Consider the following 23,883-nt stretch of genomic DNA (forward strand, 5'->3'; position numbering starts at 1 on the left):
TTTTGCAGCACACACTATACAGGGTACATCTTCCAATAGGTCTCGCAGGGAAGTTGCATCTTCCATAAGTGCAGTATCCCCCTCGCCGTCTGCATCCAGCTGCATTTCAGGTTTCCATGGGGAAAGATACACATAGAACAATTAAAGCAATAATCTCTGAGAGCTGTGTTTGGTCACAAAAGTGTGTGCATTCCCTGTGCATTTCAGGCCAACAGATGGGCTCAGCTCCAACCTCTCCACAGCAAAGATCAACCACAGTGCAAAAGGTCATCCAGAAACACCAAAACAGGAATAGTTGGGTGCAGGGTTGGAGCATTAAACACAACCCCCTTCCTGACCCACAGTAGAAGCCAGGCTTCTATTTCCAGGGGCTCCCTCCAACCCCTGTCTGTGTTCACTTAGATAATCACTGGAGATCCACCTTTCTCCTCAATCTCCCCTACCCTTCACATCACTCCAACTGAGGTAATCACTTCCTGGGACATGGAAAACCCCAATGATGAGGGTTTATACCTCCTGCTATCTCCCCATTTGCCCTCTCACCTGAAGCACCCTGGACCAGAAGGAGGAGCAAGGGGAAGAGCAGGTACAGGATCTTCATGGCTGATCCACCACTCCCACGTCTTCACAGGGCTGCAGAGGGCACACCAAGGCAATGAGGACATGGAGGACCCCAGGGGGTGCGGAAGCCTGGGCACTGGGGTTCCCCAAACTGCAGAGGGGCTGCCTCCAACCACAGCACATGATCTTTCCTCTACCTTTCTTTTAAGAACAGTTCTGAGGTCTGTGCCACCTTACAAACCTTGGGAGTATTCCTTCATGTCTCAGTCTCTGGGAAATCCATTAGCTAAACTGATCCTTTTCCAGGAAACCCCACAGTTACCTACCTGATGAAGGTCTTGGTGTCCAGGCAACAACAAACCCAAGAGGAATCACTTGAGTCTAGATGCCCTTGGGTCCAAGGAGCACGTTTTTTGGCCAAAATGCTCTGATTTTATATCATTGCAGATTGCAGGAACATTCCCTTATTCTTGCTGACACATCTCCCCTGGGCCAATCAGAAAGCCATCATCTGTGTGGGGGTGCTGGGGCTTCCCCTTCTCCCTCCCTGCTGCAGTGGCAGAGGCTGAGGTGCCTCCTGGGGCTGTTGCAATGTCACCCTTATCCTTCTGCAATACGTCCTGTAACACCTCCTGCACAGCAGCACATGGGCTGGGGGGGCCTGGCATGACCTGCCAGGCATGGGTAGAGCAGGCTGGTTGATGCAGATTCCAGTAGAAATCAGTCCCAACCATTCTTTACTGTGTGAGGCCCTGGCACAGGTTGCCCAGAGAAGCTGTGGCTGCCCCATCCCTGGAAGTGTTCAAGACCATGTTGGCCAGGGCTTGGATCGACCTGGGATAGTGGAAGGTGTCCCTGTCCTTGGTAAAGGGTGAGATGAGATGATCTTTAAGGTCCCTTCGTCCCCAAATCATCCCGTGATTCCGTGATAAAAAGATAAAATATTTGTCTCTTCCTTTCTTGTCATTTTACTCAGTGAGCTGGTGCTGTGTGACGTGCAGAAACATGCAAAATATTTTGGTTTTCTTCTCTTTTAACAGCTTCATCCTTGCCAAGGTGAGTTGCGTTTGACATGCTGAGAAGTGTCAAGCTCCAGGTTGTCTTTCTCATGCGTACTCAGATCAACAACAGCGGTCAAAGGAAAAACAATCAGATGAGACCACACCTCACCTCACCCTATCTGAATGCACTGCTCCTAAAACTGCCATTCTTGGTATAAAAACTGCAAATGTGATTCAGCAGAAGCAAAACTCCGTGTAAAGGTGTGCAAACTAAGGGAGATTATTGAAGGAAGGTGAATAGGGCCTTAGTAGGCCTTGGAGATGTGGACTTGATCAAGAGAATTTGTGGATTTATAGGAAATCTATGATGTTTCAGAAAGGTAAAGATCAAGGTGGATCATGAAAAAACAGCCGATGGGATAGAAAGAAGCAAGGCATCCCTTGTGGCATGTCATGTGGCCCAGCTCAAGTAAGCATGGCCATGCCTGACATCTGATCACCATAATCTGTCCTGTATTCCAAGTAAACTTTAATTCTAACCATTTTATGCACAAACAGTCTGTCTCTGGCATGTCTCCATGGCTGTACAGTCCTCTAGCAAGCTTCAAACCAGAGCACTGGGTATGGGAGAGAACACCAGGAGTGTTGGTCCATTGCCCAGAGATACCAAAGTTCTGAGAGTTGAATCCTGGAGAAAACAAAGTGGCTTGAGGTTGGATGCATCAGGGACACAGAGTTTGGTGCCATCTATCAGAGACACACATAGAATCATGGAATAGTTTGGGTTGGAAGGAACCTTTAAGATCATCTCATTCCAAGACCCTGCCATGGGCAGGGACACCTTCCACGAGACCAGGTTGCTTAAAGTTTGTTCAACCCAGCCTTGATGCATGATGGGGATATTCCCTGAACATCAATCCACAGAAGTAGGATTGGGCATCCATTGTTAAGTCTTTGTGGATGTAAAAGTCCTGGGAGGTTTGGTACCAGGCTCAGGATCAGTCCAGAACCAGCAGAGCCAAGGACCCTTTATGGTGTGGAAAGGTCTTCTCGTCCACCCTGCAGGGAGGCCCTGGCTGGGGATCTTGTGCTGGACCCCACCAGAGAGGCAGCTCGGCCCTGCTGATCCAGACCTGGATGTGTACTCACAGTTGACATCCCGGCCTGGCTTTGGCCCATCCCCACAGAGATGCCCAAAGCCCCAGGCAGAGGCTGCTCCCACTCCCTGTCTGCCCTGTTCCCTGGTGGGGGGCAGTGGGATGCCCCCTGCCCTCACAGCCCCCATGGTGACTGACCCATGGCAGTGTAGGGGCCACTCCCATGGCATCCCCGAGCTGAGCATCATGGATCTGCTCCAAGGATCATCCACAAGGCTGACCCACCTGGGCTCCTAACTGAGCCACCCAAGCCTATAACCAGGCCTGAAACCCCTCCAGCACTGACCCTTAACTCAGTCCCAAGCTCTTAAGAAGCCCCATGGCACAGCCATCAGTCTCCATTTCCTCTGAAGCAGAATGGCTTCCCCCACCCCCAGCTACCCCCGGATCCCACAATAACCCCATGGTGCCACACACCCAGGCCCCACAGCTGGGGATGGACCCAAATGTGTGTGTCCAGTGGAACAGCCCCACGAGGACTCCTGACCAGGCTTGGGAGGCAGAGGACAACCAGTAGGCCACCCACTGAAATTAGGGGGGTCATAGCAACCAATCGATCCCTGAACCCAAATGGGACACGCAGGGGTGGCCTTGCTGAGCAGGAAGGCTGGTGCTGGGCTCCCTGTGGGTGTCACATGCACCCCCCCTCCCTCCATGGATGGGATGCTGGTGTGGTTGGGCCAGCTTGGAGAGATGGTGGATGTGGAGGGGTTTTTTTTATGGGTCCATGTCTATCAGGAATTCCCCCCATCTGCTCTGCCCTTCCCTGCAGCCAGAGGAAAGAGACGCACACTGAGGACACACACAAATCTTGGCAGCGGGAATGCAAACCACCACCCTGTATTGGGGACACTGGGTTAAAGGGATTCCTGTGGGATCATGGTCTGGCTGTCCAGGGCTGTCGCTGCTCCCGGCGGTGCTCGGTGCCTCCACACAGCATCATCCTGACCACGCAGAGAGGGCAAGGGCTGCTCTCAGAGACTGGCACCAGGGATCCAGGAGCCTCTCAGGGATACCATCGCCTACAGGAGGAAAGGTCTGGCAGTGCCTGTCCCAGCCAAGGCAGCTGAGAAGGTTCAGGGATGTCCCCGTGCCCTTGGGCTGCAGATTCCCCCCATTCTTTCTCTAACAGCCTCATCTCTAACCCCTCAGAGCCCTCTGAGTAACCCTGGACTTACATCCGACAGCAGAATTCCTGCTCAGAGCAGAGGCCAACACGGCCGATCCCGGGAGGGCAGGACCGGTGGGAGCAGAAGCCTCCACGGCGCTCGCATTCCTGGTGGGATCCTCGAGCCAGGGACAGCCCTGCAGAGAACCGGGGGAGGAGACCTTCAGGGCAACCCTGATGAGGTGGTGAGCACAGCCCCTGGTCCCTGTGTGGCCAGCATTGGCCCAGCCCTGCCTGTCCCTTGCCATGGACAGTGAGCAGGTGTCTGCAGCAGAAATCAAGGGATGGGATGGTCACTACCACCCCTCAGCAGGCTCTGGGAGAGGCTCTCCACCATGCCTGCTGCCTCCCTTCTAGAAGAAGAGAGGAATCCAAAGGTAAAGGCAGGGTCTGCCTTCCTCCCACCTCCTCCTCTTCAGCACGACTGCTGTGCCCAGTGCTGCTGACTCAGAGAGGCAAGGGACAGGGGGTATGGAAATGGTGGTAAAACCTCATCCCTGGAACACAAGAGCTTTAGTACAAGGTTCCAGTTCCAGTCTCAACTGCAGAACCTGCAGCAGGAGCCTTTCCTTAAAGGTATGGGATGAGAGGGACCCCAGGGAGGATGGCACAGCCACCAGGAGAACTTACACGTGACTCATCAGCTCAGCTGGCAAATCCTCCCTACAGAATACCAACAGAAGACAAACCCTCCACCTCCTCCTCCACATTTCTTACCTGTCATTCCCAGGAGCATCAGGAGGAGCAGAGAACAGAGGACAGGCAGGATCCTCATGGCTGGGAGTCACCAGCAGTGTCACAGCTCTGAGGAGAAGAGAAAGGAGGCAGAGATGAATGGGAAGATCCCTGCCTGTGGGTTCTGTAGCACCTGCTCAGGGACAGAACTGAGGAGAAGGGATGTCACCAGTCACTGGCAGGAGGATGAGCTCAACAGCCCAGGGGTAGGAGCTCCCACAGCCTCTCAGCTCCTGGTGGCAGCAGTTTGGTCCCAGCCAGCTGGTCTCTCCACGTAGCACAGTGTCCCTTGGGATGGCTGACACCTCAAAAAGTTTCTTTTCCTGTTTCTTCCCCTACCAGAGAATAAGAAGCATAGTTTTCCTCCTCTGACACCTCCGAGAAGGATTCCCAGGCCTCCAGCCAGGGATCTTGTGTCATCCCGCCTTGCGTAAGGGCCGCTCGGTGCTGTGGTTTGCTGGACACCTCTTGGGACACACACAGCATCCCTGTTCGTTAGACCTTGGCCAGCAATCAGCTTTCACAACACAAAGGAGCTCTGTCCTCCTCCCCCCATGTGAAGCGTGCTCTCTATGCTTCACTGCAAAATAACTGGGAAGACGCCACATGGGATGACATCGCCGTCCAACTGGCAGCCCTGTGAAGGACAAGCTTTAATTGTGCCTTTGTTTCGTGGAGTTTTGCTGTATGTAACCCTTTACTGGTTCTCAGTGTGTTGGTGGTGCATCTTCATATATGTTTTCAGCCTTCTTGAAGATTCATTGAGCATTATGTGTCTGTGTGTGTATGTTAAAAACATACTCGTGCATAGTAATGTGTATTCCCTGAGTGTTGCATGAATCATAGAATCACAGGATAGCTTGACTTGGAAGGGACCTTAAAGCTCATCTCATTCCAACTCACTGCCATAGGCAGGGACACCTCTCACTAGACCAGGTTGCTCCAAGCCTTGTCTGACCTGGCCTTGGACACTTCCAGGGATGGGTCAGCCACAGCTTCTCTGGGCAAGCTGCACCAGGGCCTCACCACCCTCATAAGTTCAAAGAGGGCTCTTAGGGCACTGAGGTGAGCAGACGTCCTGTTCTTCACACTTTTTTCCCATGAAACAGTGTCCTCTCTCAGACCCACACAGAGGGAGAGGGGCTGTGCTAGAAGACTGACAGCAGCACCATTGCCAGGAGTTGGACTCAGTGATCCTTGTGAGCCCCTTCCAACTCAGGGTATTCTATGATTCTGTGATTAATTGGGACGTAGTAGAAACCTAGAGGCACAAACTATGATTTTGTGTGACCAACCATTCCACCAAGGACTTGATATGTGTCTCAAATGAGTTTTAGCCACTGCACATCTGGCTGTGGCTTGCACAGTCCCACTTCACCAGTTCAGTTATAATCTGTCTGGTATTATCTAATTTATCTTCAGTACCATCTCTACCTCCTGGGAAGAGCTGTGAGATGAATTTGGAGTAGGTTGTCCAGAGAAGTTTTGGATTCCCCATCCCTGGAAGTGTTCAAGGCCAGGTTGGTCAAGGCTTTGAGCAACCTGGTCTAGCAGAAGGTGTCCCTGCCCACAGCAGGGGCTTGGATCCAGATGATTTTAAAATCCCTTCCAACCCAAACCGTTTTATGATTCTATGATTTTATGAATTTGAACATGTACAGAGTGCTAGGGCAGTAGAATTGGGATAAGAAGCAAGGAGGAGATGTGCAGCATGGATCCTAGGGGTGAGGTTTCAGCATGTGTTTCACTCTAAACTGGCTCTTGAAGCCATTCCCAGGTCACAAAGGCAAGGGCTGCTATTTGTGGTGGTGAACTGAAAGCATGATGATAAAAGATGTATTCTGCATGATGGTGATTCCAGGCACTGTCTCCAGAGCTGAATCTAAAATAACAAGGGCTGAACCCTCTCTGCAAAGTCCTCAGTCCTTGAGCAAAACATCTTGAGCCATTCCAGTTTGTGAAAGAAACACTCACCTTCCGTGGATTGTGCAAAACTTCTTAGGACATAAACTGTAAATTGCTGGTTTGGTTACCCTTGGCAATTTCCTCAGGTTTCCATCCAGGGGAATGCCTGGGAGGTGGCCGTTGGCCCAGTTTCCTGCCCTTCACAAGGCTGTGGTTTCAATGGTGGCAGAGTCATTTGCAGAAATATCTGCTTTGAGCAGGCACAGAGATTGTGGGACCTGGGCCTGTTCAGTCTAGAGCAGCAAAGGCTGAGAGGGGATCTCATCAATACATATAAATATCTCAAAGGCAGGTGCTAAGAGGATGGTCCCAAACTCTTTTTGGTGGTGGCGAGGGACAGGATGAGCAGCAGTGGCCATAAACTAAACACAAGAAGTTCTGCCTCAATATGAGGAAGAACTTCTTTCCCTTGAGGGTGGTAGAGCACGGGAACAGGCTGTCCAAGGAGGGTGTGGAGTCTTCCTCTCTGGAGACATTCCAAATCCACATGAAAGTGTTCCTATGTCACCTGCTCCAAGTGATCCTGCCTTGACAGGAGGATTGGACTGGATGATCTCCAGAGGTCCCTTCCAACCTTAAAACTTCCATTATTCTGTGAAGGGTGGACAGATGATCTGCAACAAATGAGGAGCTCAGGGCTTCAAGTCAGTCCTTTGCATGCAGATATTTGGGTTTGTTGTGTACCTTAAAAGTCAACCATTACTGCTCCTACCTTCATAGAATCACAGAATAGTTTGGGTTGGAAGGAACTTTAAAGATCATCTAGTTCAGCCCCCTGCCATGGGCAGGGACACCTTCCACTAGACCAGGCTGCTCAGAGCCCTGTCCCACCTGGCCTTGAACAGTTCCAGGGATGGGGTAGCCGCAGCTTCTCTGGGCAACAAGGATCAAAGGATCACAGAATCACAGAATCAATTAAGTTGGAAAAGATCTCTGAGATCATCAAGTCCAACCTACACAAGTCCTTGTCTGCACAAGGATGTTCTTGGTGGTGCAGGAGCAGCTGCAGAGACAGGAGCTTACCAAGCAACCTGCACCTTCTGAGTTTTCTGTTCTGGTTCAGGGCAGGACAGGATGAACCGCTTAGATGAAAAGTGATCAAAGTCACAGAGGTATTGGTCTCTTGTACACATTGTCTAATTGTCTCAAGCAATGTCGTAGGTCTAGCTCAGATCTCCTGATTTGCAACTGCAGCCGATATAAATTTTGCAGATTGACTCCAAATTTATACCAGACAGAATAACCAAAGGTAAAATCAGGCTTCGAATTATAAATTGGGGTCACCTGCCTCCCTTTGTCCTGCTCAGTGTGTCCTTAGTTCTTATAATGAAAGAAGATATTGTTCCCAGGTCTGAAAGCTTTGGACCAGGAAGTGGGAACTGAAAGATTTCGCAGCAGAGGTTCTATGAAGCATCCACACGGGAGAAGACTTTTGTGTTCCCTGTGGAAATGATGACTGATCCCAGTTTTAGTCACAGCAGAGGATCCCTAGCAGGGATGTGTGGAGAACATGCCAGTATTCACTCAGTCGACAACCCAAGATGGGGAAATATTTTGGTAAACTAGGCTTTCCTGGTAAGTTTAGCCTGATTTCAGAATTCTCGCTTAAAATTCTAAATGCAAATAAGACTTCTGGAAAAATGAATGACAACAAACAACCATACAAACTTCCCAAATTTTGCTTTTATTGAGAGAAGAATGACAAATCCTTGATGACTGGTGTAACAATTCCCTGAATCCAACGATGGTAAAAGCAATCATCTCTGGAGATTCTCTGCAATTAGCCACACTACAACCTGCACAAAGGAAAGGATGTTTCAGAATTATGTTGATGAGGAAAGTCATACTCAGGGCTCAACTGAAAATTTGGGGAGCCATCTTTGCCCCATTTAAATCCTAAACTTACCATCTGCAGCAAGTATACCCAAAACGACACAACCCCAGGTAAGCGTTGCCACGAGGGCATTTCCCACTGTGGCAGAAAGTCCCACGGTATCCACATTCCATGTAAGGTCTTACGGGTCCTGCAAGGCTTCTACCTTAAAAACAAACAGACAAACAAAACTGGGAGACAGTTGTTTCTGTCAGGGTTTTGCATTTTGCTAAACTCCTGTGAGCTGAGACCGTGCCAGACCTGTGCCCAAACACAGTCTTAATGCAGCCCTCAGAGGAGGAGGTCAGTGAGCAGAACAACCAAGCATATCCTCTAATTCCTTCTTCCAATGTAAGAACTGTGTCTCCAAGCCCAGGACTCCTTCAGGAACTCACATTTTAGGATAGACACCAGGGACCTGGTATAAAACAGTAAGTGGGCACTAAGCAGCTCTGAAAGTCTTGTAGGTCACACTTAAGGAGGGAGGCACCAGCTCGACTGGGAGGCTCACACTTGTACAAAAAAGAGGGAGAGATATTTTTTTACATGGACAAATAGTGACAGGACAAGGTGGAAAATTTTTAAACCAAAAGAGGAAAGATTTACATAAGGTTTTAGGAAGAAATTCTTCCCTGTGAGGGTGGTGAGGCCCTGGCACAGGTTGCCCAGAGAAGTTGTGGCTGCCCCTGGAATTGTCCAAGATCAGGTTGGACTGGGCTTGGAGCATCCTGGGATAGTGGAAGGTGTCCCTGCCCATGGCAGGGGATTGGGACTGGATGATCTTTAAGGTTCCTTCCAACCCAAACCATTCCATGATTCCATGGTTCTACAGATTTGGCCTATTTTCCTCCCTATAAATTTCAGCTATGTCTCAAAACAGGTCCTGGTGTCCATATATGGATAAATTTATCAATCCATGTAGAAAAATTCCATGCTACCAAACACAGTAAGCTAGGCATTGCCCTCTGGATCTGAGGCCTGGCAGCCTGGTATTGCTCTTCCCTACATGGCTAAACTGTCTTCTCCATTAAAATAGCATCCCCACATTCAAACTGCATTTTGGGAATGGCCAGTAGCCTGTGCTATTCCCAGAACAATTTTTTTTCTATAGCAGTGCTAGTTGTCAGGGATCAAAATGACCCCAGGGAGCAGATTACTAATTAGGCAGCCTGTTGCCTGGCCCTGTTTGGTTGATTAATAGAGATGTAGCCTGGCAGCTGATGTGTTCTGGATGCACCTGACTGACTGCACATGAACCAATTAATTCCAGTTTCACAGCTCATCCATGGAACTACACTAAGTCCAGCATATTCAGAGAGAGGAGAGCTTGTTCCAGCACACAGATAATGGATATTACACATTCACAGTGGATTCAGCACATCCCTGATGTGTAAGGTTCCCAGCATGTGAGTGGATTAGTGCATGCACACTCAGCAATAGCCAGAAAATCCCAGGCAGAAATAAAAGAGAAGGGTGAATAAAACACTTCTAGTGCCAAACTATCTTTCTGTGGGACGTTGCAGAGATGATTGCGAGCAGTCTGAGCTCTCAGAAGTATTTTATTTCCAGAGAAATTTCTTGCTTTTTATATCCAGAAGAAAGCTCCTACTGTAAACAGGTCAAGCATCCACTGTGTGTATTTGTGTGTTAAACAAGGACATAAAACAAACCAAAGGAATGCTTTGCCCCGTCTCTCCTGTCTGTGAGAACTGCCATAAGCAAAGGCCCAGGTAAGAATAAGATCAGACAACCATATGTAATTATATAGCCATGGAATCACTCAGGTTGGAAAAGATCTCTGAGATTATTGAGTCCAACCATTCCTCCAGCACTGCCTAGCTCACCACTAACCCATGTCCCCAAGTGCCACATCTACACATCCTTTAAATCCTTTCAGGGATATATGTGATACTGGTCTTCTGGTCTTCTGCAGTCCATCACAGTCTTTTACCATCCTTACTCACCCAAAGGACACTTTCCACCCTGTTCCCACAGAGATCAACCCCAAAACTTCACTGGGCACTTGTTTGTGCACAGAGTGCCCTGTAACTGCAGTGGTGCCATTTTCAGAGATGGTGTTAAAACACAAACCCTTTTCCTGGATAATAGGGTGGGTTTGGAGTTCCTGACTCCTTTGCATTCCCCCAACAGGCACAGCCTTACACCACCAGTAATGGTTGCACAGGCTTCTCCACTGAGGAGATGCTACCAGTAGAATTTCAGTCCTAACTCATCATCTTCTGCCTCCTCACTCCGAGAACAAACACCTGAAACAAACAATATTTGGAGAATATGGGACCAGATTCCTTTTATTTTCTGTGTGGCTTAAAAATATTTTATTATGATTTGATTTGGTTGTTGTTGGGTGACTCAGAAACAAGTTGATTTAAGTATAAGTCTGCAATGGGGAAAATGTTGGTGCTGAGTGGTAATTTTGGGGTTTCCCCTCATGCTTTCACCTCAGACTGGACTTCCAGAGGAGTAGCAAAGGCACTGAAGTGATGGTTGGAGTGTTTGCCTGCTAATTTCATGTATCATCTGTTGTCTGCCAACAAGTTTTGATGGTATGTGTGAAGATTCTTTGCAGGAGGCAGCTTGTCCACATCCCAAAGGGGACGGGATGCCTTTGTAAGACACCAGCACCTCCCTCTCTGTAGTCCCCCATCTTCATTTACAGCTTACCTGCAGCTCCATGAAATGCCACCAAGAGGAGACCAAAGAGAAAGGGAAGGATTTTCATGGCAGAAAGTGGGCTGGGAACTCGAGTCCCTACAGGGAAAGGAGGCAAAGACATCAGTGAGAAGGCTGTCCCTCCACAGTCATCATGGGCTGAGAAGTAACACACAGAAATGTTCTTCAAGACCAGGAGTTATCTAAAAGAGGTGTTCCACATTTTTGTTATGATAATGTCTATTGTCCTAAGGTTTCTCTGGAGCATACATAGGATCGTGGCGCAGGAAGAAACTACCATGCAGAAAATACTATTTTAAACTCCCTTTTGATGAATGCATTAAGTACCCAGATATTTATTCTTGATTTCTTGATACTTTGCAATGCATTACAATAAATTTGATTTGTTTTATGGAAGTTAAATCTGTTAATTTAAATAGAAAAATAAGAAAATTTTTGCCATGTTTATACAAAACAACCCAATGTGATTTCTTAAGTTTTTCTAATTAAAAAAAGAGCAGAAAAAGCTCCTTTACAAATAAATCAAAATTCTCCTTATTCTTTCTTAGTTGCTATTGCCTTTCCTTCACCTCAAGAATTATATGATTTCCAGGATAAATTTTTGAGTGTTTACATTTCCTGCAGCCAATAGAAACTCTTCTCCCTTATCAATATTAGAAACCTCCAGAACTGACTCCTGTCAGACTGGAGTCACTGCACAGTTAAGGCTAAAACAGTGAAATGCAGCTAAAAGTGAAAGATATGAAGTCTCCAGCCAGTTTAAGAATGACAAAACTTTCTCAGAGAGGCTGAATAATGAGAAGATTTTGGTTGTTACCAGGCAGGAGGAGGCTCTAGATTGGAACAGTCCTTGGATCAGTGTCAGCCACCCCGATGCAGGAAGATGAAGGAGCAGAGCGTGGCCTTGTGCTGTTTCTGGAGGGTGGTGGAGGGTGGTTGATCTCCACAGTCTTCTGGTGGCCAGTCACACAGTCCCTGTGACTTTGGGGTGACACAATGAATCCTCTTTCTTGCCATCCTCCTATGAGGAACCAAGGTATGGCTTTCAAAATGTTGCAGCATCCACTGGGGAAATGGGTTGAGCTGCTTAAACTGCCTTGAACCACCTCCCTTTGAGCAGCCCTTGGGCCACAGCAGCTCACTCAAGGTGTCTGGGCCATATATTGTCTTCTGGCCAGCTGAGGCTTGGTGGCATCTGCTCTCCAGCATGATAAAATAAATATATAATAAATATACAATATATATTTATATATTTATATAATATAATATATTTATATAATAGACGTAATATATAAATATCTCATAAACAGATATATTTTACATAATATATTATTAAGATATATGCATATATTATACATATATATTATAAACATGATATTATACATATATATATATATGTGTATATATATATATATAAACATAATGAATAAAATAAAACCAGCCATGCAGGCTGTCCTGCTGCTGGGTGATCATTCTGCACATCTCCATTGGAAGCTGGTGCTGTGTGATGGGAACCCTCAGGGAAATGGTACATGGTGAGATATACTCAGCTGATGTCCACAGAGTAGGAATCTTTCATCTGCAATTTTGGTTCCTGTGACGTGGAAGAAAACTATAAAAACTATATACCTGAAGCTAATATATATATATATATATATATATATATATACAATGTCAACCAGTATTTGAGGGATATGCAATGATTTCTAGCTCTAGGTATTAATTTTGCCTTCTGCAGTGATGTGCTTCAGGTTTTGATGAGGCTAGTCATGTGCATCTGAGTGTTACTAATGAACTAGCCAGTTATTTAATTTACCACATAAATCCCAGCAGGAATTTCTCCTTAAATGCCTGCAGTTGTCTTATGGGGAAGTGCTGTCTCCATCTGTTTTCAGAGGTTTCATATTAATTCCTTAATAACATGGACATTCTAAAAGAAAACACCCTAAAAGAAAAATAGTTATCAGCTGGAATTAGGTTAAAAACCCCACCTAAACCTGTGTTAAATGGGAAGTTCATTCTTCTTTGGAAATTCAGGAAGAGTGTTAATGAGGTGTTATTAATACTACATCATTTCTACTGTTGGAAGAGAAAATTTGGGCAGTTCTGTTTTGATTAAGAACACGGAAAAGATCTGCACCAGAGATTGGTAGGGAAAAAAGTGAAAGTAAAAGAGTAATCTAATAGTTAGGAGTAAAAAAAGAAAAGAAATGAAAAAGTGATTTTTTTTTAAACTTTTGCACCAAACCATTTTTAGCACTAATTGCCTGCACTGTATGTAAGATATTTTAAGCCACATCTATTTATGGAAATTATTACAGCTCTTGCTCAGCAATTTCAGTTTTATTATAGCCTTCACTCTCTTACCATGGGCAGAGCAGTGCACTGAGCTACAGCACCCCTAAGTGTCCTTCTCCTTTCTCAAGGACTCTCCCAATGGTTTCCTGCTTTCCAGGGATTTGCAGACATTTCTATAAAATCAGGTGTCTGTTGCAATGGGATCTTCACTTTCCTTTTATACCTTTTTCCTTCTGGAATCTGACCCGTTTCATGGGAGTTGCTGCTCTCCTCTGCCAGCTGTATGAGCCCCGCTGAGCTCATCCCTGCCAGAGCCTCCCTTGACTCTCCCTTCGTGCCCTGCAGGGATTTTTCTTAGATCTCTTTGTTTTCTTTCCCAGTCAAAGCAAATACTTCATGGACGTTTCTAGCACAGCCTTTTTTAACAGCTTTCAGGCTGCCTGCAGGCTTCTTGTTTCTCTGGACTGCTCCTTTAGGTGCTTTTCTTTCCTCATTTTTGCTTTTTTTTTTTTTTTGAGTTTCAATATTCACATGTTGAATGCATTTAGTCCCACAAGGTGGTTAAACCTAATGTACTGTCACTTTTACAAAGCAGTTCTCACAAACAGCTTTGGAATGAGGTCCTTTGCACCTAATCCAGGAAGGCAAATGTTCTTGTAGGTGCCTGGACTAGTTGTTCTAAGAATCACCATCTTGCAGCCATAAAAACCTGATCTCTACATCTCCTGATATCACCCACAATCAGAACTTCTCTGCTCAGTCACCTCAAGCAAGGGAATGACCTGCAGAAGATGTGACCTGACCCCTGTGTCCACCAGGGTGGGATTATTCACTGAAAACCTTCTCTAAAGTGTTGTGAAGTATTTGCAGACAGGGTGTGTGGCAGAACATCTGGGCAGAAATGTGGCACAGCATGTGAGGGGCAGCTGGGTCTGTGTGATATCACCTGTAGGCAGCTTACCTGGAGCACTGAGTCCAGGTTTGGGGCTCTCAATGTCAGAAGGACATGGAGCTGCTGGAGCAGGTCCAGAGGAGGCCACGGACATGCTCCAAGGGCTGGAGTACCTCTGCTGTGGATCCAAGCTGGAAGAGCTAGGAGTGTTCACCTGGAGAAGGCTCTGGGGAGACCTTAGAGACCCTTCCAGTACCTAAAGGGGAGCCAGGAGAGCTGGAGAGGGACTTGGGACAAGGCATGGAGTGACAGGACAAGGGGAAATGAATGGTCTTAAGCTGCAAGAGGGAAGGTTTAGATTAGATAATAGGGGAAATTCTTGGCTAGGAGGGTGGTGAGGCCCTGGCACAGGTTGCCCAGAGAAGCCTCAGTTCGCAGGTACAAAGGACTTTCAAAGCAATAGATGGGAGGAGTAATTAAGGTTTCAACAGCTTGGGCTTGGAGAGCTTGATTATTATTATTATTAATGATTTTTTTCATTTGGCTTGGTGCTGTGCAATAATGTCACTGTGCCTGGAGAAGCTGCTACATCAAAATCAGCAGAGATGGCTGAGGAGACACCTTCCACTATCCCAGGTTGCTCCAAGCTCCATCCAAACTGGCTTTGAACACTTCCAGGGATGGGGCAGCCACACCTTCTCTGGGCAATCTGTGCCAGGGCCTCACCACACTCACCAGGAAGAGTTTTTCCTATTATCTAATCTAAACCTTCCCTCTTGCAGCTTAAAACCATTCCCCCTTGTCCTGTCACTCCAGGCCCTTGTCCAAAGTCCGTCTCCAGTTCTTCTGGAGGCCCTTAAGGTACTGAAAGGGGCTGTAATGTCTCACCAGAGCTACTCTTCTCCAGGGTGTACCTTTGTTGGAGGCCTGAGAGTTGTTTTTTTTATCAGAAGAGGTTCCTGAACACCAAAGTCCAGCAGAGAAAAGCACAGCCAAACCAGTGGCTGGAAGGCAGCCAGAGCAACTAGGAGCTGGCAGTGAAACTGGGGAGGATGGATAGCTCTGGGAATATCTTCTGGAAGGCCTTCTGGCTTTCGCCTTTTCTGCTTGGCATCGTTACGGGGCGATAACAGCATGACCCGTGTGGCGTGGAAATTTATTCCCGGCTTGGAATACAGCCTTTGAGCAGGAGAAGAGGCTGAGAAAAGACAGCTGAGACATCTTGGGGTGGGTTCTTCCCAGGAATGATGATGACGGAGGGCAGGGGGATGAGATGATGAGGTTCTCACATATCTTCCGTGGGTGACAAGAAGGATCACACCACGTTGTGCCTGCATGGACCCTTGCAGCTTCTTCACTGCTGGATTTACAAGCAAGATGGTTCTTCAACATCCCACCCTCAGCTCTGGGAAAGGCTTTGGTGCCCATTAGAGGCTGAGTTGTGCTTTGCATGCAAAAAAAATGGGTCTTCTAGGAATGGGCCATTTGGCAGCTGTGTATTTGCTACTGTGGAGGACAAGGCTCAGAGACAACCAAGGCTGAGCTTCACTTGGCTCCAGAGCCCTAATTACACCCTTGGCTTTATTAAAATGCTTTGCTGGAGCTGGGCCCAACAGCTCAACATTGTTAATTAATGAAACATGAATGTGGACACAGCAGTGGGACAGAACTGTCCCTTCCACCCTTGACAGCATTAACCCACTGACCCCCAACCTAACCACCGGAGCTGAAGATGCAAACATGCCAAGTTATGGTAAAAAGCAGTGCTGGACATGGACAGAGACCCTAAGGATGCTCCCACGAGAAGGGATAACCAGGCAAGGACATCTCTGAGTGGTTTGGTGGCTCCTGTTAAGCATCAGACTCTGGGCTTTGTTCTCAGAGTTGCAAAAACAATAGTTAAAATTAAAAAAAAAATAAAAATATGAAAGCCCCTGAACACACATACATCCAACAGCCCAGCCAATGTACAAAGGTTTGGGAGCTTCCTGCAGGATTTTGCAAAAGTAATTACAAAACCTTAAATGATATTTGGACCTAATTAAACCTCTTTTCATGGTTTTTCCTGTAGGGACCTGCTGGGGATTTATTTCCTAAAAAGCATCAGGGATGGAGGCTGCAGGGCTGGGAATTGTGATAAAAAGCAGATGAGGCACATCTCTGTACACACAAGGGCCCCTGGAGCCACAGGCGGTTGGGATAGCGTTTCACAAAGGTTTTGTCTTTGGGGTAGGAGGGGGGAAAACAACCCGATTAATTTACGGGGCCCTGCACACCATGTCCCGGCTGCCACCTAGCGCTCGTCCCTGCGGCACAGGGACATGGCGGGCATGGCACAGGGGGACATCGGGGTGGGCTTGTGCCAGTTCACAAGAACCAAGGGGAAATCAGGGTGGGCTTCTGCCAGTGCACAAAAACCTGGGAGACAGCGGGGTGGGCTTGTGCTAGTGCACAAAAACATGGGAGACACCGGGATGGGGTTGTGCCCGTGCACGAGAGCCTGGGGGTGTTCTTGTGCCAGTGCACAACAACTTGGGGGATACCGGGATGGGCTTGTGCCAGTGCGCAGTGGTCCCAGGGGTCTCGGGCTGGTGAAGCCCCCGAGGTGTGACGCAAGCACCGTGACGTCACACCGCCCGGCGGGAAAGGGCACTGGGGGAGGTGCCCGGGGGGGGCCGGGTAAGGGCGGGTGGGGAGGCACCGGCCTCGGCGGCTCCTTCTGCTTCCTCCTCCGTCTTCTCCTCCTCCTTTTCCTCCTCCTCCTCCTCCTCGTCCTCCTCCTCCTTCTCCTCCTCCTCCTCCCCTTCCTCCCTCTCCTCCTCCTCCGCAGGATGCGCGGGGCCATCCCGCGGCTCAGCCTGGCGCTGCTGGCGGCGGAGCGCGGGGCGAGTGAGTGAGCGCGCAGGATGCGCGCAGGATGCGCGGGGATGTGGGGAGGCTGCGCCACCCCGAAGAGGGGGGAAAGGCGGGCGGGAGGGTGGCAGCGGCCCCTCCACGGCCATCTCCCGGGTCCCGGGTCACCCCTGGAGATCGGGGAGTGGGGAATCATCCCTGCGCTCCCGCGTAGGGGGGAGATGAGCGGTTCTGCCCGCAGGCTGGGGCGTTCAGCATCCCTGCAGACCCAGCTGGTCTCTGGGGGGTTTAATATGAAAAACTGGGAGGGTTCTTCACTTTTTAAAATTTTATTTGTTTATTTATGTATTTTGGAGACTGAGGTTTTTATCAGAGCCCTTCTAGGGGCCGGGCCCCTCGGTGGCGGTGGGTGTGCCACGGCTGACAAGCCACCGGGAGCCGGCAGCTGGAGATAAGACTGGGACAAGGGCTGTGAACCCCCTCCGTGGCTAGGAGACGGAATTGTGGCGGGAATGGCTTTAAACTGAAAGAGAGTAGATTTAGATTCGATATTAGGAAGAAATTCTTCCTTGTGAGGGTGGTGAGACCCAGGCCCGGGTTGCCCAGAGAAGCTTTGGCTGCCCCATCCCTGAAGTGTTCAAGGCCAGGTTGGGTGGGGCTTGGAGCAGCTTGGGATAGTGGAATATGTCCCACCCCTTGGCAGGGATTAGAACTGGATAGTATTTGAGGTCCCTTCTAACTTAAACTTTTTAAGAATTCTAAGACTGTAAGTGGCACCTCTCAGTTGCTGGGTTGATTGGCTGTGGCATCCCTCAGCGCTGCTTCTCTGCCCTTCTGCAGGGCTCTGTGCCATCACCCATTACCTTGTCCATGGGCAGCTGGGCTGGTTTGGGCTGACCATGGCCTGTGTGGTGCCCGGCTATGCCACTCAGCTCCTCAGCATCCTCTGGTTCCGGGCGGACGGACACCCACCCAGCTGCTGCCTCCTGGTGCTCCACCTCCTCCAGCTGGGCCTCTGGAAGCGGTGAGAGATGCTCCCTGTGACCCATCCAACCCCCCCAAACCCAGGTGCAGTCCCAAACTTACCCAAACTAGGGTGGACATCCCAGCACGGTGACTCCTGCAGGTACTGGGATGTTTTGTGGACGCCAGGTGGCAGTGCCCGTGCTAGGGAGGTGCTGACACAGCTCGGGGACGTGTGTGTGCTGCAGCTCCTGGAAGCCCTGTTGCAGACCCTGCCTCACCTCCTGCTCCAGGCCTACGTTGTCGTGGCTGTTGACCCAGTGGGCTTCATCCCTGGTAAGCTGGGAGTTCCCAGGAGGATGCTTTGAATTGTATAGGAACGATGCGTTTGGGTGAGGGATGCATGTGCCCACCTGGCAGGGCACAGGGTGGGCTCTGGGTGAAGGAGAAAGCTGCAAAGGGACTAGGAAGCCTCGATGCAAAGTACCAGGGACAAATGTGGCTGCAAGATCTGCTGTGGCTGAACACAGAGGAGTTCTGAGCCACCCATGGCTTCTCCTGGCCAGTACAGTCTGTACGAGCAGTATCCATGTGCAGTGTCTTGGCTGGGTGTGAACCCAGCATGTTCCTGTTGGTGGTCCAGCCCTAATCACACTGCAGTGCTGAGCATTTAGGGGTTTGGGGCTGCTTTGCAGGAAAGGTGAACTTTCAGATGTGCAAAGGGAGAATCTGAGGCGTGCAAGGTCACACGCTGTGTCCACCTCTGGTCTGATGACAGTGACCAGGATGGAGCTGCCCTGGGGCTGCAGAGATCTACCCATGGGAGAGAGTGGTCAGAGGATTTCCACAGGCAGATGCTAAGCACACAAAGAAGACCAGATTTAGCATAAACTAATTGAAATACTCCAGTTCCATCCCTGGAAACATTCAAGACCAGGTTGGATGGGGCTCTGAGCAACCTGATCTAGTGGAAGCTGACCCTGCTTATTGCAGGGGGGTCAGACTAGATGGCCTTTAAGGTCCCTTCCGACCCAAACCATTCTGTGATTCCATGATTCCATGGTTCTGTTGGCAGGACTATGGGGTGTCTGGCTTGTTTTGGGGTGCCATGCTACCAGCAGCTCCTTGACACTGAGATATGGCCCACAGTGCAGCTGGGCATCCTTCAGAGCCCTGACTGCCCTGTCCTTGTGCAGGTGTCAGTGCAGGGCTGTCCCTGCTCTCCGTCTCCTGGGCTTTGGCCTCCTACAGCCACTTCACCTGCCTGCTGAAGCCTGGCCACCTCAGCCTGCCGGCCGTGGCCATGCTCTGCCTGCTGCTCTGGAGGACAGGGATGCTGGGGACCAGGGTCCTGGCCCTGGTGCTCTTTGCCAGGCTCTACTCCTTTTGGGTTTTCGCTGTGGCAGGTAAGACCTGAGATCCCTCTTCCCCACATCCCACCCTGAGGTCAGCCCTGCGATGCTCCTGGTGCTGGAGCTGTTTGCAGCCTCCCCCAGGAACGGCTTTGCCCATACAGTCCCTTCTCCTTGCAGGTGTCCACTGGTTGCTCATGTCCTTCTGGCTGGTGGCCCAGCAGACAAATATTGTGGTCCAGCCATGCCGCTGGAGGCTGTTTAATGGCCTGGTGGGGGCCGTGTACATCTTCTGCTACATCAATGTCCGACCTGGTCCCTCCAAGACCAGGGTGTCTGTATTTTATGCAGTAAGTACCCAGGGTATTCCTTACTCCACATGGATGCAGCTGCTGGAGAGAAGCTTCAAACTTTCCATTCTCATTTCTCACATCACCACTTGATGAAAGTCCAGTGTGGATAAAAAGCCACATGGTCACTAAGGTGGATGCACCTTCTCTTCTGGTTTCGTTTTTTCAGGGGCAGCCATACAATGTCAGAGTTATTTTTCCTGGTAAAAAAGGGTGGACACCTTGCAGAAAGTTAAGGTCAACAACTTTTATGTCTTAAGTGGTACATTAGGTATGAAATAAAACAGGGAAAGTGTTCAAAGCCAGGTTAAACGGGGCTCTGAGCAACTTGGTCTAGTGAAAGGAGTCCCTGCCATGGCAAGGGGTTGGAACAAGATAAATTTTAAGATCCTTTCCAACTCAAACCAGTCTGTGATTTTGTGAATTTATGAAAATTAGAAATTGGGTGTTTTCTGTCATCAGAAGCACATCTAAAACCATCAGAAGGATAAAGGTGACGACTCTCTTCCCTCTGCTCTGCAGATAATGCTGATGGAGAACACGCTCCTGCTGCTGTTGGCCACCCGGTTCCTGCAGGCAGAGCTGAGGAACAGCCTGGGTGTGACTGGGGCTGTCATGTCAGGGTCTGTAATAGGTAAGATCTGGCGGTTTTATAGCCTGGATTGCACATTTTGAGAGAAGTTTGAGTCAATGAGCATTGTCAGTTATTTTAGTTGCATCAGACTATTTGCTTTGTTTCTTTGAGCTTTCAGTTTAAGCCATTCCCCTTCTCATCACTCCAGGCCCTTGTCCAAAGTCCCTCTCCAGCTCTCTTGGAGCCCCTTTAGGCAATGGAAGGGGTTCTAAAGGTCTCCCTGGAGCCTTCTCTTCTCCAGGTGAACACCCCCAGCTCTCCCAGCCTGTCTCTAGAGCAGAGGGACTCCAGCCCTTGGAGCATCTCCATGCTGACCAGGCTCATGTTTTCCCTGTGGGTTGGGAGCAAAGGGAAGCTGTAATGCCCACGTGTGCTGGGCTTTGTGCATCTCCCCAGACTGGTTACATGCAGATCAGTTGTGATCAAGAAAGGGCATATTTGGGCTGGAAAAGAAGCAATCCCTCTGCCCTTGGATGAGTTTAAGATAGGACTAGGAAGGAACCTGATGTCTGTACCAGTAGAAGGCACCTGATGTCCAGCACCTTTTCTGCAAAGGGCTTGGTGATCTAGAGGTGGCAGTGAGGTCTGGCCTCTTCTCCACATCTCACCCAAATGCTGCTGGGACTCATCCATTGACACCTTTCTGCTCTTTTCCAGGTGCCACAGCTCTGGTGGTTTATTACAGCCTGCTCCATCCCAAGTCCACAGAGATCTGGCAGGGATTCCTGGAGACATCCTGCAGTGCTGCAGCAGCGGGTGATGATGAGGTCTCTGGGGAGAGCTCCCAAACTGGGCAGAGCTCAGGAACTTCAGGAGATGAAGAGTCCTTGTCAGGGGAAGGGACCACAGCAGATCCAAAAACTGGGAACAGCTCATCGCTCCTGCAATCCAAAGGGTGTTTGGAGGACAGCTGGACAAACCATCACCACTGGCTGCTGGTAAAGCTGGCCTTGAAGACAGGAGATCTGTCTGTGATCAACGCAGCCTTTGGAGATGGTGGTGTGGGAGAGGTTTATCCTGGAGGATGGATGATGGGGAAACTCACTGGAGTTGAGCCTGGGGCAAACTTTTCTCTCCCCATGAGAGACATTGTTCCTCAGGAGGCTGAATCTGGTCTGACAGTGGGGAATGGAGGAAGCATCAAACCCAGCGCTGGCGCTGCAGGAATGGCACAGGAGGATGGAGCAGGGCAGGAGCCTGTTTTTCCCCCATCCATATCCCATCCCAGCAGCTTCTCCCCAGATTCAGCTGAGGGCTCCTCTGTGTATTTCACTGCTGTTGCAGGAGGCATCACCTTGCCTGGGACAGGCACAGGCACAGGCACAACAATGTGCATGGCCCTGGTGCAAAAGGACAGTGAAGCCCAGCCTTCTCCCGGATGCCTGAGAGAAGGGGGAGGAGCAGTAGGAGGAGGAGGAGGAGAGGATTTATCCCTTGGGATGGCAAGCATGAGCCCAATCCTGGGCACTTGTGCCCACAAGCACCTGCAGAGGAGCTTTTCCCTTGGCAACACAGGCAGCTGTGGGGTGGCAGGTCCCCCCAACGAGGGCTCAGAGGGGACAGAGGGTGCCCTCATGGGGTGGAATCACCTCTGGGACATCCACCCTTGTGGCACGCAGGGGACTGTCAGGAGGAGCAAGCTGAGGTCGCCATGCTTCACCTCCACCCCCAAGGCTGACCTTAAATGCCCACAGCAAGGACTGGGGGAACTGGGAGAGGGGACAGACCTGTCTGGGTTGCCAGGGTGACCCTGTAGAGGGCTGCACTGTCGCCTTGGAGTGACTGTCTCATCAATAAGGCCTGGCAGGAGGTGGTGGGGTGAAGACTGTCCCTGTGATGCCCAGGACAGTGGGCAGATGTGCTCCTCCATCACCAGGACATCTCCTTCCTTCATGGTGCATCTTCTACTTGCATTTTTGGAGAACTTCAAAGGTCTTAAAAAGCTCTAAAAGTCCAGGGCTAGTTATTTTTTGACCTTATTTATGTCACAGTCCTCCCAGGCTGCCAGAGTGTGCTGCCTTTGGTATATTTGTGACAATTACTTGAACTGTGTCCTTTACCAAGTGCCTGTACAAGCTGCTGGCCTGTCCCAGTCTGGAGACCTGGCTGCTGTCTCCAGGCTGCAGTCTTGGCCAAAGCAGATGTTTTCTCAGGACAAATAAGTGCCTAAACCAGAAAAATTATGAGTTTTATGTCCTTCCTTCAGAGTAGAGTAAACCCTCAAGTAAGGCTCAGCAGTGCTTGGTTTATCTTTCCCCCACCAAGTTCATCTTGAGACCTTTACCAACTCCATTTTTCGGGGTCATAGATCCTCTTCATGCTGTAGATCACAAACTCAGAACTCTTGCATTATAGCCAAGAGCCATGTCCTGCTGCTTGTCCACTGTCCCACTTCCTCAGGTGGCCTTTTCTGCCCAGTCTCCTCCTTGCCCCCTTCCACCCAGCTTCCAGGTCATAGAATCACAGAATGCTTTGGGTTGGAAGGGACCTTAAAGCTCTTCTAGGTCCAACCTCTTGCCATGGGCAGGGACATCTTCCACTAGAACAGCTTACCAGGCTATAATCCACATCTGCCTGGATGCTGCCTCCTAAATTTAGCCTCTGGCCAAATCTCAGATCTACATAGTCCTGCCACCATCAAATCCCCAGTGCAGACAGGGTTTATTTATATCAGGAACTAAATGTGTGGCCTCAGGAATAGCCAGTGCTTCCCAACAGGCTGGCTGGGCATGGGTTTGTGCCCAGGACATGGGTTTGTGTCCAGGACATGGATGGATGTGTTAACTGAGGTGTGGTCCACTGGATTCACCAGCAAGCTCAGGGGTGCCAGCTAAGGCACATCTGGCCACATCCTCCAGCTGTTGTCCCGCTGTGGGCAGGACTCCAGTGGTGCCACAGGGCAGGAAAGGCAGCAGGAAGGACACAGGCATGCAATGAATTATTAAAAAAAGCTTCCATGATGCATTCACTGCTCAGGGCTGACCCAGCCAGATGGTTCTCCTGGGCACTGAAAACCCAGTTGGTGCTGGTTATGGAGTGAAGCCACATTCCAATGTGATGAAGGCTCTCTGTCCCCATCCAGATCCCAGCCCTCCATGCTGTGGCTGTGCTCTGCAGGGACAAATCAGTTCCAGTGGCTTTTCCAGAGTCCTCCTCACTGTGTGCATCACACAGAAGGCAGAAGTGCTGCTGGAGCATTACAAGAATTTTTATCTAGTTTGGTTTTCTACCTTTGATAATATATAATTATGCTTAAAAAACCCAAACCAGCCTTTGCTGTGTCTGTGTCTCATGTTGGGGTGCACATAAGCAATGTGAAATCAGGGCAAATAATATGGATTATCTGTCCTTAAAGCCTTCCAGCCTGTGTGAGAGCCCTGTTACACCCAG

The 23,883-nt window shown here is 49.4% G+C and overlaps 2 protein-coding genes and 1 long non-coding RNA gene across 3 annotated transcripts; 1 reads left to right on the forward strand and 2 right to left on the reverse strand.

Annotated features, from left to right (window-relative positions):
- On the reverse strand, positions 1–977 carry LOC113956642. Its single transcript, XR_003530914.1, has 3 exons — positions 888–977; positions 544–633; positions 1–99 (listed from the first exon to the last, which is right to left on the reverse strand). It is a non-coding gene; the product is annotated as an uncharacterized LOC113956642 (long non-coding RNA).
- A 2,553-nt stretch (positions 978–3,530) lies between these two features.
- On the reverse strand, positions 3,531–12,103 carry LOC113956643 (gallinacin-5-like). The gene is given in 5 exon segments (XM_027663421.1): positions 3,531–3,741; positions 3,898–4,024; positions 4,605–4,691; positions 11,143–11,229; positions 11,969–12,103. Coding segments are annotated over 4 exon segments (288 nt in total). The 5' UTR covers positions 11,201–11,229; positions 11,969–12,103; the 3' UTR covers positions 3,531–3,725.
- A 4,568-nt stretch (positions 12,104–16,671) lies between these two features.
- On the forward strand, positions 16,672–23,530 carry XKR5 (XK related 5). The gene is made up of 8 exons (XM_027663401.1): positions 16,672–16,733; positions 17,172–17,230; positions 18,011–18,218; positions 18,321–18,493; positions 19,354–19,563; positions 19,690–19,859; positions 20,382–20,493; positions 21,151–23,530. The coding sequence occupies exons 1-8, from the start codon at positions 16,672–16,674 to the stop codon at positions 22,239–22,241; spliced, it is 2,085 nt and encodes a 694-aa protein (XP_027519202.1). The 3' UTR covers positions 22,242–23,530.
- Positions 23,531–23,883: the final 353 nt, after the last annotated feature.

Source organism: Corapipo altera, unplaced genomic scaffold (genome assembly GCF_003945725.1).
Source record: "Corapipo altera isolate COAL_440 unplaced genomic scaffold, ASM394572v1 116, whole genome shotgun sequence".
Taxonomy (NCBI): domain Eukaryota; kingdom Metazoa; phylum Chordata; class Aves; order Passeriformes; family Pipridae; genus Corapipo; species Corapipo altera.